Source organism: Typopeltis vanoorti, chromosome 22 (genome assembly GCF_054136105.1).
Source record: "Typopeltis vanoorti isolate ZY-2024b chromosome 22, IOZ_Tvanoo_1.0, whole genome shotgun sequence".
NCBI classification, from domain to species: Eukaryota; Metazoa; Arthropoda; class Arachnida; order Uropygi; family Thelyphonidae; genus Typopeltis; species Typopeltis vanoorti.
This window is the reverse complement of record NC_143570.1, coordinates 62,041,611-62,057,057: the sequence shown is the minus strand read 5'-3', so window position 1 is coordinate 62,057,057 and position 15,447 is coordinate 62,041,611. Positions and strand designations below refer to the sequence as shown.

General features: G+C 37.1%; 1 protein-coding gene across 5 annotated transcripts in view; it reads right to left on the bottom strand.

Annotated features, from left to right (window-relative positions):
* The window catches only part of LOC150094460 (solute carrier family 33 member 2-like), a 122,158-nt gene that overhangs the window by 69,233 nt on the left and 37,478 nt on the right, over positions 1-15,447 (bottom strand). For 4 of the 5 annotated variants that reach the window (XM_090411942.1, XM_090411939.1, XM_090411944.1 and 1 more), the window contains exon 2: positions 1,833-2,577. In XM_090411942.1, coding sequence (XP_090268068.1) covers positions 1,833-2,568 — 736 coding nt within the window. In that variant the 5' untranslated portion in view covers positions 2,569-2,577. Of the gene's footprint in view, positions 1-1,832; positions 2,578-7,342; positions 7,570-15,447 lie in introns of those variants that run through there. The other variant, XM_090411943.1, reaches the window with a different exon arrangement.

Genomic DNA, 15,447 nt, shown 5'->3' with positions numbered 1-15,447 from the left:
CATACGTGGTGATATGTCATCCATTCCCACAGCCTTATTCACATCTAACCCAACCAACCAACATCTGATATACCACTGTTACTTTCACTTCCAATTCTCGCCTCTCTTCTATATATTGTACTGGATACTTTATACCAGTATGATGTATGCTGATTAAGTGCTTGTTCAATACTTCCACTATATCCTTTGCAGCTGTTAGTCTGCTGCCACGACTATCCACAAATGTTAGTCTGCCATAATTATTCTTTCTCTTGCTTGCCATGTAGCGAAAAAATTCCCTTGAGTTAAGCTTGGCCTGACCAGCCAATCTCCTCTCATACTGCACCTTTTGTTTCTTTACCATGCTCGTCACCTTTCTAGCCTGCACTTCATACTCTTCAAATATCTAATCATCACCAACTGTCTTGTACCTCCTCCATAACATTTTCTTTTCCAGCACAACTTGTTTGATTTCGCTGTTCATCCATTTCACTCTGCCTCTATTTACTCGCTTAACCCTCGGTATGCAGTCATACGTTGCTTTTTGTCAGATACTGCCTTATGAGCTTCCATGCATTGTCAACATCTTTTCCGCTCAGCTCATCCACTCAATGTACTGATGCTAACTGGTTACAGAGCTTCCTATAATCAGCTGCTTTATACTTCCACATGTATCCATTTTTGGCAGTGACCTTTTCTTGTTTCATCACTTCCCAAACAAGTACCTCATGATCACTCTCACCAACTAGCAGCAGTGTCAACAGATCATTAACAACTACATCTTGTGAAGTTATCACCAAATACAAAACATTAAAGCCTCTAGTTGCTTCAATCACGTGCTGCTTAAAATACTTATCTCTCAGAAATTCCACAAACTCACTCTCCTTGTTCTCCCATACACTATCTCCTCCTTCCAGTCTATATTCCTGTAATTAAAGGCTTCCCATCAGGATCACCTTCTTTTTACATGCCCAACTAATTTGCCTAAACATTTCACAATCAGTATTCTCTGCATTTCCTGGCCTATAACAGCATCCTATCAGATATACTAACCTGTTTATTTCATTACTAATTATAATGAAGAGCCAAAGGCTTCAATTTGGAGACATAAACTTATTTAAGTTAAGGGATATTATATCCCATATAGTTTCTTAGCCGAATAAGAAACTCAAAGAGTTTCATGCCGAATATAGAAACTATATAAAGTTTGGCGATTCCAAGCGTAAGCAAATACCTGGATAGAGCAGCAACTGACCCTTGAAGGCAGTGCAAGCTGAGGCAACTCATAGAAAGGGTGTAGCAAGCTCCGATCACTATTCTTGATATTTACCCATAAACTGGTCTGGGTAGAGACCTTCTCTCATAATGTTTGAACAATAATACAGCTCCTAGGAGTTAAGTTCACATTATGGGTAAATATCAAGAATAGTGATCGGAGCTTGCTCCACCCTTTCTATGAGTTGCCTCAGCTTGCACTACCTTCAAGGGTCAGTTGCTGTTCTATCCAGGTATTTGCTTACACTTGGAATCGCCGAACTTTATATAGTTTCTATATTCGGTATGAAACTCTTTGAGTTTCTTATTTGGCTAAGAAACAATGTGGGATATAATATCCCTTAACTTAAATATGTTTATTTCAACTTCACACTACACAGATTCAAAATATTAAAAGTGAAAACTCTCCTAATGATCACCTCTTTAGGGCTCTTTGAAACAGATCACTGGTGAGTATCAGATCTTAAACCAATTCTGTCAAGATGTACTATATTAAGTTTTATGCAACTGAAGATAATTTGTTTACAGTACTATGCTTAAACAAATTAAATAACACATGCAGATATATAGTTACTCACCAAGTTTATACAAAAGTAAGAAAACTGCAAGTGACCAAGTGCCTGGAGTAGAAGTGATACATGATAATATCTTTTTCCAGCTAATATTTTGTACATCTTTATGTGAATATTTTGAACTTCGGATTGTCTTTGAACATGGAACCTTGGAAAGAGCCTCATTATCATTTCCAGTATCTATTCTTTTCCTGTCCTGATGTAAGTATCTGAAGGCTATTAATGTTAAAATATATAATAATGTTAATGAAACACACAAGCCTACCCATCCAAAATATATTTCAATCCAAAATAGTACTCCACCTCCAAATATTGATCCTAATTTGTATCCAATTACTTGACTCGCATTTCCATCACTTATTTCATTTTTGGCCAGTAAGTTTATAGCTAAACTATCTACAGCCACATCCTGAGTTGCTGAGAAAAAATTTAGCAGAAACAAGATTATCGAAAGATATGTAATATCTTCAGGGTTTAAAAAACATGCCAAGCTTGAAACAACAGATAAAGCAGCTAAACTCAGTAAAAGCCAATCTTCTTTGGTCCATATACAATCTACAACAGGTGCAAAGATGGCTTTAAAAAGCCATGGAAGCAGCAGCAGCTTCATCAAAGAGAGCTCTGTATAAGATAGACCATGAAACCTTAGAAACACTGGTATAAACTTATCTTGAAAGCCATAAGGAATACCTTGAACAAAATACAAGACTCCAAAGGTAATGATTTTCCTATTTAACATCATCAACGAAACCTAGTGAGGGGGGAAAAAAGTTACAAAGGAAATTATTCAGTATAGCAAAATGAAGTTATAAATATCAATAAAAAAGCATTATTTAAAAATTTTTAAGATCAGAAATAGCCAGTCTTTTCTGGTTATTTTCTAACCCAATTAAATACCATTAACTCAAAATTTAATTGGTAATCTAGTACTGTTATTATTATTATTATACTGAATATTATTATTATAATACTTCATATACTGGTATTATTATTAGCAGTGAACTTCTATTTTCAGTAACCTGAATGTCATGATTTACTCAGTTCAATGAATTCACGGCCCACAGAAAGATTCTATATTTCCTAAGGTCTTTCAATGAAGCTTTACTCCCTTGTTTATCATGTTTTTACTTAACTTCAATGATGATCCTGCTACATTCTCTGCTCACTGATAAAAAAAATCTCCTCTACATCTATTCAGAAAGAAAATAAACATTGCATTTATATTCTCTAACTGCATTCTCATACCCAGCGCTGGTCCGAGAGTATCTGATGCCCCTAGGCAAAGAAAATTTAAGCACCCTTATACATTGTCTCTCTACATATATTTTCATACTCACATAAGCACACGTACCTACACATGTGGATATTTATAAAAATAATATCATTATGAACATTAAAAAAATTTATTAATCAAAACCAATACATTTGTATATGTATATGATTACTCCTAATATCTGTATAGCAAGAAAATTATTACATCTTAAATACAAAAATTATGAAAAATTAATCTTTCAGGCTTTTGCTTTGGCAAAGTTTTGAATTAATTCATCTATATTGATTGTAGAAGCAATTTCATGCTCTATAGACATTATTGCTAGACCAGTGAGTTGTTCCTGAGCCATCATAGAGTGAGTGTAAGTTTTTGCAAGTTTTAATTTTGAGAATCTCCTTTCTGAACTTGCTACCGATACTGGCAATGTCGAAAAAATTCTCAGAGCAATAAACATATATGGAACACTATTTTCTAAATTATTTTTCATATGTATGACAGGACATCTAATGAGGAAGTATTTTCTGGAATTCGCCTTGCTATTATTTGCAATTCACTACATAAATCTGTTCCGTCAATATCTCTAGAATTATCATGTGTTAAATAATTTTCCAATATCAAACATTTTTCAAGCAGTGCTGCTGAAGTAATTTTTTGAAATTCATATACAGTAATACCCCGACTTACGTGAATCCGGAGTTACACGGTTTCTTATATGTACGTATTCCGGTCCCACTTCATGCCTCACCACTAGTCATATCTTTCCGGCACTGGCCGCATTCGCCAGTGTTGCACATGCTGTGAATAAGCACTGACGTGTTTCGCACAGTCTCCATTCATACACGATTGTTTAATGTTATGTTCTTGATAAAAATTTTATCACATAAAAAATAATACTGTCGTCCAAAAGAAGCAAGTCCGATTCTTCTATAGCTAGCAAGAAAAGAAAAACATTGACTTTGGAAACAAAACTCAACATTATTAAGAATTTTGAAAGAGGAATGAAAATTTGTGAGCTAGCAAAGAAGTTGATCTACAGGAATCCACATTAAGAACAATCATAAAAGATAAAGAAAGAATTCTCGCTGCTGTGAAAATGCCCAATCACTGAATTCAAGCATAATTCGTAAACGTCATGGGATTATTGGTGAGATAGAAACGATGCTTAAATTATGGTGTGATAATCAAGTGAGAGTAAAAAATTGTCCAGTTGATCAAACGACAATATGTAGCCAAGCCAAGCTGATTTTTGAGAGGATAAAAGTAGAAGCGGCCAAAGAAGAAAATTTTGTCGCCAGTAATGGTTGGTTCAACCAATTTAAAAATTGCTCTAACTGGCACAGCATCGCGGAGAGTGGAGAGGCGGCAGGCACTACTAAAGAGGCTACATCTTCTTTTCCCGAGATACTCAAGGCTATCATTGAGGAAGGTAACTATAGCTGTCAAACCATATTTAATGTAGACGAGACCGGTTTGTTCTGGAAAAAGATGCCTGAGAGAACTTTCATCGCACGTACAGAAAAAACGTTTCCTGGCTTTAAGGCTTCCAAAGACCGATAGTAGTAATGCTTGGTGGAAATGCAGCTGGTGATTGCAAGTTAAAACCTCTCTTAATTTATCACTCCGAAAATCCAAGAGCTCTAAAAAAAAATCTAAAGCTGGCTTGCCAGTGATTTGGAAGTCAAATTCTAAAGCTTGGGTGACAGCTTCTATTTTTGAAGACTGGTTTGGTCACCACTTCATACCTGAAGTTGAACGCTATTGCCAGTTTAAAAAAATTCCGTTTAAAGTAATGCACATTATTGATAATACACCTGGTCACCCTCCTGCAACTTTAATTGATTTTGATCCACGTGTAAATGTTGTTTTCTTGCTTCCAAATACAACCAGCTTACTCCAACCGATGAAACAAGGAGTTATCAAAACATTCAAAGCGTACTACATACGTCGTTCGTTTGCAAGTCTGAATGAAGCTAAGAGGCAAAATGAGCAATTATCTATTAAAGGGTTTTGGAAACAGTTTAATGTTTTAGATGCTGTAAGGTTTATCGGAGATTCTTGGGGTAAAACTTCCCATAAAATCTTGAATGCAGCCTGGAAAAAAATTTGTCCATCCTTTTTTTAATTTGAAACGGAAATGTTGCCAAAAACTGATCAAGTTGCTGAGGCAATAGAAGAAATGTCAACCTTGCCAGGTAATTAGATTTAGAAGGTTGACAGTGAAGATTTCAGCGAGCTATTAGACTCACATAACAAGGAGCTTACAATCGACGAGCTCATAGAGATGCGTGAGCAAAGCGCTACTGAAGAGACCGAACCTCAGATCCAGTATGAAGAAATTTTGTGTGACAAGAAAAAGACATTATGCCGTCAGACGAATCTATTAGATTTTTTGAAACCATCGACATCGAAATAACTTTCTTTTTTTTTTTATGTACAACAAACTACAATTATGATTATATTTCTTAAAAAACATAGGTGTTTTTTGTAAACCTTTGGTCCCAATTAACTAATATTTTGTATGTTTGTATATATAAATTATATGCAAAATTATACCCCGAGTTATGCGAATTCGACTTACGTGCTTTTTGTTGGTCCCACCTACCACGTAACTTTGGGGTTTTACTGTATATTTAAAAGAAAACCAAACTTTTCATTAATTGTAGACATGTGCTTGAACTGTTCATCAACATATGCAATTGCAGTATCAATAATTGAAAAATAAAAATCTACCTTACATTTTTGCTTAAAATCTGTTATGAATTCATCCTCTGCTTCATACACAAATTGTTTCTTTTTTTTTTAGTCTAACTGTTTCTTGTTCAAAATTAGGTGTTACACCTAAGACCTCAGCGATTTTTTCCGCATCTGTTAACATCTTTTCAAATTCATCCTCATTTCGGATTTTCATTAAGAAATTCTTTTATTATTATTACCCCAAGACCTCATGGAGTCAAAGACTCATCTGGGAGGTCCTTTTATCACACACACACATCTCATCATACCGTGCCTTGAACACATTCAAACTCCCCCAGACACCACACTCTCAGGCAAGGCATTCCAATCATTTACAATTCAGCACGAAAAAAACCTGCCTCTCACTCCCCTACTCACACCCTCTTTATACAGTTTCCAGGAATGACCTCTGGTTCTCCACCGATCTCCCACTATTTTCTGTAGAACTTAAGCATTGATCCTATAACAACACCTTACCAACTTGTAGGTCTCTATCATATCTTCCCTCTTCCTCCTGTCCACCAGACTCTGCAAATTACATATTCTCAATCTTTCCTCATACTCGACATTCCAGAGGTCAGAAACAACCTTAGTCAGTCGCCTTTGGACCCTTTCCAACATCTCTTCATCCTTCTGAAAACCAGGCGACCAAATCTGGGCACAATAGTCCATGTGTGGCCTAATCAAAGCCTTATACAACGGAACAAGAATCTCCCTACTTCTACACGTCAGTGTCCTCCACATCATTCCCAGAAGCCTTTGTGTTGTCTTCACAATTTTGGCGATGTATCCCCTAAATTTTAGATCCTTATCCACTATCACCCCCAGATCTCTTATTTCTTCCACCTCCAACAATATATCCTCACCAAGCATAAATTCTGCATCCCATCTTTGTTTTCCAAATTTTAAAATCTTACATTTTGCAACATTGAACTCACATCCCCATTTCCGTGCCCAATCACTTAATTTATTCGTCTTCTTGTGAGGCCACAACATTTTCACTACTTTTCATGGTTCGTCCCAAACTTATCCATCATACATTCATAATCTAATAATTCAACAATATCATTTTCTATGAACATAATTGACAAATTGCTCAAATGCATCTGATTTAATGAATTCTGTACTTTAACTTGAAGTACAGAAAATGAGCATTCACCACTAGCATTACAAACAGGCAGTGTCAATAAGAGCTTTTAAATGGTTTCTACACTATGAAATGTGGATTGCAGTCCATCAATTAACTTGTACATTAGAGATTTTGGACTAGAGATTTAATATCAATATCTTTTTCATATTTCGTCATTAATCTTTTCAGCATTCATTCATTTCATCGTACCTCATTTTATTATTGAAAAAATGCTTGAAAATCATTCAAAATTACCACCAGAGGCGAGCGCACTGTATGCCACTCTCGTAAATATCATCTTCATTGAGCTTTAATCTCAAAAATTTTACTGATTTTAGTAATGTTTAAATGATACAAAATGAATAGACAGGTATTACTTACAGAAATACTGCTCTATAGAGAACACTGGCTATTTTGGTCACAAATTCTTCAGTTGCTGTAAGGATGTTAGATACACCAGTACCAAACTATTAGCCATCGGACTCAACTGTCACCTACAAAAAAGCTTGACCAAACTAATCTGAAATCAGTAGAAGAATGCCGGAGTGGGGATGATGAAAAGTAAAGGGAGCGAAGATAAAGACCAATCAGGTCTTATTTCATGAATACTACCAATCAGAATCCCTGTCACTGCAATTCTATGAAAATTCCCACAGCATTCTTATAGTGATTAGAATAAACTGAACTGAATTAACAAGACGATTCTGTGAGAAAATGAATGACGTAATCCCCAACTTCTCAGACCTCAGAGAGCTTGCAAAAACAGGGCTTAATCTAAAAATCAACAGAATTAAGTCTATAGGGAATGAAGATAAGAAGTGAGAACAGTCGGTTAGTCACGACCACTGATTGTTAGTTTGAGGGATACCCCGGAACTTCCCTGCTCATCTTGGGACAGATGCCAGAAGGAGGAAAAAAATCTCTGCACTTGAGGTTAAGTAAACAAAGAGCAGGGGAGTGGAAGAAATAGAGAAATGCAAAAATAATGTAGGATCATCAGCGAGCACCAGGACGGCTTGACTTATTTCAGTTTTTTATTATTAATCAAGGTTTTACTAATTTTTTTTGAAGGTTGTAATTTTCCCCCGAACTATATAGCAAAATCTGGCACCCCGAAGTCTTAGCGCTCCTAGGCGATTGCCTAGGTTCGCCTAATGATAAAACTGGCCCTGCTCATACCAAATATTCTATTCTAAATCACCAGCAATCAGATAGCTGCTTCCTTATCTTTACTCAGCATTATTGTTATGATTGCAGTAATCAACTAACGCTGTTATTCTTGCACCCTCATGACTAATTTAAAAAATCAGGAAGCATCAGAGTCAGTGCATATAAGTTTCGTAAGTACCACACTCAGTACAGTTGTGACAATAGTCCAACTCTGAAACTGTTCTTGTTTACATAAATTTAAGATACAAAAAAATCTATGCCTGGTTTCATCCTTTATCCAAGTGTAAACAAACGAAGTTTGCACGTGAAGTTACTTCACAACTCGGCTACTTGTATATAGAGGTTGATGACTTCACATCAATTGCTTTAGTATCACATAATGCAGTGCATATATCCTTATGGACATGATTATGGGAAGGGCCAGTACCCAGACTGGTTTCAACTTTAATTGAGGTCTCATCAGTGGAAGATAGACCCAGAAGTGATACCAAGGTTGAAGTAATGCAGAAGTCATATTTTCATATACAAGTAGCCCAGTCATGAAATCACTTCATGCACAAACTTTGTTTGCTTACACTTGGATAAAGGATGAAATCAAGTACATAACCAAGTGGAAAACTTTCAACATCTGTTCTTGTTTACTCTTAATTACATATTTGCTCAATTTCCTCTCCAAAAAGCTGGACAGAGTGCTTTAAAATGGTTTCAAAACTGATTATCCAAAATATTTCAAATAATCTGCTGGCCATCTCTGTCCTTGGATTTTCTCTATCCTTGTTTCTTCTGCAACAGAACAGCCTCACCAGTATACAGCGATATGGTTTCTTTGTTATAGCTATAAAATCCAGTTTATAATTAAAATAAATTAATATAACACAAATAAACAGAACTGGAAAGTATAATACTAAATATCAAAAGAGAACATTCTGCCTTCAACTCAAGAGGAAGTATTCAAAGAGATGCATTTTAATTGCAAATATGACAGATATAACAAGCTGTATACAGAGAAGCTATCTTAAAGAGGAATGTGTATATTTATAATACTTTAATTATCACAAATATAAAAGTTAATTTTTTTCATCACTCATAAGATATGAATCCAGACTTTTTACTACTTATTTACTGATCATGAAAAGTTTGAGAAAGTGACTCATTTTTCCAAACAAATGTTCAGAATTAATTTTGCTAAGCACACTACTAAAGAAGCAGATTTTTTAGTAATCCCATACATAAGAGGTAGCATAGTCTATGGAAAATCAATGTGGACAAAAGTGACAGAAGAAATTATTGTGCTAAAATCTCACAATCGTTTCACTTGTTATGTTTGTTTTTTTACAGTTTTGCATATACAGAATGAAAAATATTCATTAATGAGGATTATATTTTTGTTATATGATAAAGTTACATTTAAAAATGTATGTATTCACATTTATTAATGTAATTGTATACTTAAGTATTACCAGAACCACTATGTGGAAAAGCGGTAGCTTAATTATTATTATAACGGTGTCTCCATGGAGTCAGAAGATTTATCATGGGAAAACCTACATTGACACACTAACCATTATTCATTGTATTTGTTCTTAAATTCATCACAGATGAAGCACTCACAACCACCTCTGGCAATGCATTCCACACATTCACAACCTCCAAGCAACAAAAAGACATAGAAATGCTTTTGAGTTTTGCTTTGAATCTTGGTAATCAGAATGCACGTTAGTTGTGTTTTTAGGATAGCTGTCACTGGGTAACGGGAATACTAGCAAACAAAGAGCAGGCTAGCAAGGAAGGAAAGTCAAAAACATCTAATGAAATACTAAATTAAGTTCTCTAATCTCTGAAAAGTTTTTATATGAATCTTTAATTACAATCCAAGGATATGGAATGGCAAAGTTAATAACCGAAGGACAGTATAATATATCAAGCCTTTGTAAATGAGAATAGTTTGTGCTTAATGAAACACAAATGATATGCACTGCTTGGGAAGAAGTCAACAGACACCATAGCATGAGGAACAAACAGCCATGGCACTCACCTTGGTCCTCCTTTCGCTGCAATGACTGCAGCAATCCTACAGAGCATACTTTCCACAAGCGTACAATAGCAATCAGTGGAAATTTTGGACTATTCTTCCTGTAGGAATTTAATGAGATTCTGGACTGTTGCAGGATGGATGACTTTACCTGACACTCCAGTTCATCCCACAGATGTTATAGAATTGAGATCAGGGCTCTGTGGAGGCCAGTCAAGTGTGGTGACGTTCATGTTCACAAACCATACAATTACAGCAGCAGCCTTATGACACATGATTGGCTTGCAAAGAGACAATGGTCAGTTCCATAAAAACACCACAAAGCAGGATGCATCGCATTGTCCAGAATGTTCAGATACTTCTCGGAGTTCAATGTTTGTGGCACCACAAACAGGTATAACGCCAAACCAGAAAAAACAGGACCATACCATCACCTCCAAATTTCATAGTTGGAGTTACACACTCTGGTAAAAGAGGTTCACCAGGCATCTGCCACACCAACACCCATCCATCTGCTTGGTGGAGGGTGTACTGTGACTTGCCTTTCCATGATATAGCCTTCCAAGCCACAATGTACTTGCTCTTTGCACCACTCAAAATGATGATGCATGTCGGTTTGGGTAATCTGGAGCTTGCATAATGTGGTCCTACCATGGAAAACCATGCTCTAAGCTTCATTTCTAAAGTATTTGTGGAGATTCACATTCCACTCGATGGCCAGAACTCTGCATTCAATGTTCAGCCAATGAATGGCAGTTTTTACATATTATCCTTCATAGCATCCTAGTCACGTTCAGTGAGTGTGGTAGGTCATCCACTGTGGATAGCACTTGCAGTTCACTCCCTGCACTTCCATATCAGTATGGTATTACTGATTGTTAACCTGGGATGACCCAGTTTGTCAACAATTTGTGGAACAGATAGGCCTGTAACATGGTATCCTATCACAATACCTCTTTCAAACTCTGTCGGTTCCCTTCTCACAGCGATTTCACCCGGATACAGCTGCAATGACTAAGGAGCATCATATTCCTGCAATTTGTAACAGCTACAAACACATGACTCATTAATGGCACAATGCAGCTTGTCCATTGACTTCTTTCCAAGCAATGTATGTGTTAGTGTGTTTTCAACATCAAAGTAATCCTTTGAGCTGATTTGCCAACTTCTGCAATATTCCCCTTCTGAACTTCAACTCTCTGTCCATCCACCATTATCCCCAAGTCACCAGCTTCATTAATTTTCTGCAAGTCAGTACCATAAATGTACTATACAGCATGTTCTTTTCAACCCAAAGTGCATAACTTTACATTTACAACATTAATTTGACAATCACAATCCTTCACTCATAATATCTTATTTACATCATTGTGCAGGATATCAACATCAATTTTAAAAACTACTGCCCTTCCCAGTTTTGCATTATCAGCAAATAACTGAATATCGCCTCCCCCCACCTTAAATATTTTCCTATGTCATTAATATATATATATATATATATATATATATAAATTAAACAGCAGTGCCCATAGCATGCACTGCCCTGAGGTATTTGACTAGTCACCCTCATTCTCCTAGATTTCACTTCACCATATACTGCACTCTGGCATGTCTGTCTATCTGTCAGTTCCCCCTCCTCCCCCAACCATTCTGCTCACTTCATATCCATTTCCATTTGCTCCAACTTTTGAAACATTTTCCCATGAAGAATGGAATTTCTAGAATTCTTGAGACAAATGTCTTTGGCAACATGTAGTAGAAGGAACGCAAGGGTCAAGAGTTTTGAATTTGGTCACAAAATCAGAAGAGCGGATTATAACTGAGATGGCATCTCTGTTCCTAGTTGGAGAGAGTGACCATGTGGTTTTCACTTGGAAGATGAGTAGACATGCAAAAGTTTCAAAGAGAAAGGAACGTATGTGGAATTAGAAGGGAAGTTATTATAATAATCAACCTGGGACAGGTCCATGAAGAGAGGAACTGGAAGGGTGAGATATCATTAGTGCTTGGGAAATTGTGAAGGAATATTTCTTAGCAGCAATAGTAAGCTATATATATGAGTAAAAAAGAACAAGAGGACACAATTTGGTGTAAAGTGGATGACAAACGATATCAAACAGAAACTGCAGGTTAAAAAGAGGTTAAGGAAGAGATATAAGGAGCAGGGTGGACAGCAGAAGATGCATATAATTTTTGGCCAATTCGAGCTGACCAGTGCCAAAAATTCTTCTATATTTCTGATACTTCTGGTATTTGTGCACATGTATTTGAACATCCCCTAAGAACCATACTTCCTTCCTTACTATACCATAAATATAGTAAGGAAGGATAACTGAATGTAGGGGGAGAAATGTTTGTGGAAAAATGATATTGTTGGATAAAAATGGGAACAGAGTGACTCATGCAATGGATATAGTGGAGTTGCTCAATGAACACTTTATTCGGGTATTTCATCCTGGAGAAGGTTTTAATACTAGAGGGATAGGACAGGTTCGGGGTTTAGAAGTGCAAGAGGAGAGTGTGTTCCAAATACTGACTAATCTGGATGTCAATGGGACTGGATGGAATTTTGCCACGGGTTTTAAGAGAATGTGCTAAAGAACTAACAGCTCTGTTGACACTTTTCATTGAAAGTCTGGCCAAGGGAAAGGTATCCTAGGAATGGAAGGAAGGTAAGATAGTGTCATTGCATAAGTGTGGTAGCAGACTAGAAGTGTCAAATTATAGACCAGTTTGTGTTTCATCAGTAGTTGTTAAGCTTCTGCTGAGGAAGTCAGCAGAAGAAGAATTGGAAGAATTGAGGAAGTCATCAAATTTGAGTTCCTGGGATCCATTATTAATGTGAAGAATTGCTGTTCAGAAGATGTCAGAAGAAGGTTAGGAATGGCTAAAACAACAGTCACAGACTTGTCTAAAATCTGAAGGATGGATCTATCTCCATGGGAACAAAGTTGAGGATTTTGAATGCAGTTGTTTTTCCAACAGCAACTTATGGATTTCACATCCATAAGTTGAACATGGAACCTAAAGAAGTCAGATAAGAAAAGGATAACTGCTTTTGAGATGTGATGTTACAGAAGGCTTATGGGGGATATCATATACTGTAAGGCGTACAAATGAATGGGTGTTAGAAATGATTAGTAGAACTTTAAGGCTCCTTAAGGATATTGACAGAAGAAAGTTAAATATTTTGGACACATTGAAAGGATGGAAGGAGGACTTCTCAGAACAGTAATAGAATATAAAGTTCCTGGAAAAAGAGGAAGGGGTAGACCATCAATGAGATGGATGGATGGTGCTCATAGAGTGACTGATCTTCAGAGAGTTGAAGCTTCCAGAAAAGCATACAAGAGGACTACATGGCGAGGCCTGGTGTGGCACATCACCGAGCATAGGAGGGACCATATGGCATCTGTGGATGCCCAGTGAACAGATGGATGTTGATATTTGATATCAAGGCAATTCAAGATTAGTCTGATGTCTTTCTGGTAAACCACAGGATACATGATACCATTCTTGCCATGGTTGGAGATGATATCCTTAAGGAGCCATAATCCATTGGGATGTTCTTACAGTTTTGGCAATGTGACCCCTAAGAAGAATGATGCCAAGAAGTCAGTTTTGTTTTTAGTTAACATAATGACAGTACCATGTTATTATTATTATCTGACCTCCATGGAGTCAAAGGACTTATAGCAGGAGGTCTATATTCTCTCATTCCAAAAGATCATCGAACTGTGCCTTGAACCCATTCACAGTTTCCAAACTCACCATACTTTCAGGCAAAGCAGGAAACTCATCAATCACTCTCCATGCAAAGAACCTGCTTCTCACTCCCCTGTGTTAGATCTTGAATAAGGACCTTTTCATCAAAAGGATCATTCATTCAAGATTTAAACAAGAATACAATAATAACAAATACTTGTACTGTTAGTAAAGAAACAAATTGTTAATAGAGAATATAATTGAATTTCCTTAAAATGAAGTACAACAAAGGAGGAATTTGTCTGTCTAGATAGAAATATTGTTGTTTGAAAACACTAGTAAGAAAAAAATACTCTATGCAAAATGTATATCAATGCAAACAAAAGTCCAAAGATTGCATGCAAGTTACCCATGATAAGCATAACACCTGAAGCGAAGGCATTCGTGGAAAGCGAATTGAACTGCCATTCCCCGAAAAGAGTGCTCTTGAGGAGAAGAGTTGTGACTAAACAACTCAAAGACCAATAGGAAGGCAGCATGAGAAAACTTCTACAGCGAAAAGAGGGCGCAACAAGAGATAATAAATGTGAGTTCGCGCAGGTTTCGACCCCCGTTTTTTTTCCCTGTTCCTGTTTTCATTCGGATCCACGATGCTGACCAGCGAAAGGGAATTCTATGTCATCGGACAGCAAGTTTCTCCCCGTTGCTGACTGGCAAGTATCAGGTGAGCTGTATGCGAGATGATGGCATCCACCGACTCGGGCCATCGGTAGAAGTGCTACCGGAATGAGACAACAGAAAGTTCCTCCAGGGAGACAGGCAGTCTGACGATAGTGACCAGCGAGACGAGCGTTTGCCCAGCAGAGTGCAGAAAATGGTTGTACGTGACGAGCGAAGTGACCTCCACGTGGACGCAACCCACTGAAGCAGTAAAGTATCTAACAGTATAGGAGGAAAAGGGTGAATCAATTTCTAGTTGGAAGAAAAATGGACAATTGCCTAGAAAACTTTTTGAATGACTTATATGCATTGTAACGTGTTAGCTCCATTGGACTGGTAATCGGAGAACTTAAGTTCTTGTGTGAGACCTAATTAATGTGGTGGGGTCTGTGTTAGCATTTGAAGTTAAAATTGTAGACTAATATTTTCCCATGCTAATGTGTTTTAATTGACCAGAGGATATGAGTTATATGTTCATTAACTAGAGTGTTCGTTTATGATTGTCAGTTGATTTAGTATAGGTATTGTGATAAGCTTTTGATATCTCAATCTCAATGGTTTTAACAGGCCTTTAAGGCCCACAACCCTCCAAGCATGCATACTTGGATTTCGTAACCGAAATACAAGGATAGAATGGTCATCCCCTTATGCCTCGAAGTATTCCTGGCTGTATCCCTGTGTGTTCATGGAGTCGGTTTACCTGCTTGCGGGTGGAAAAAACCCTGCTGTCCACGCTCAAGACTGGCTAACTTGGCTATGACTGAGGAAGATCCTTCAGTTCCTCACGTCGTTGACCGGAATCGAACCTAGGACACTCCTTCCCCAGTCATATGGTTACGAAGCGCAAAGCCACTAGGCT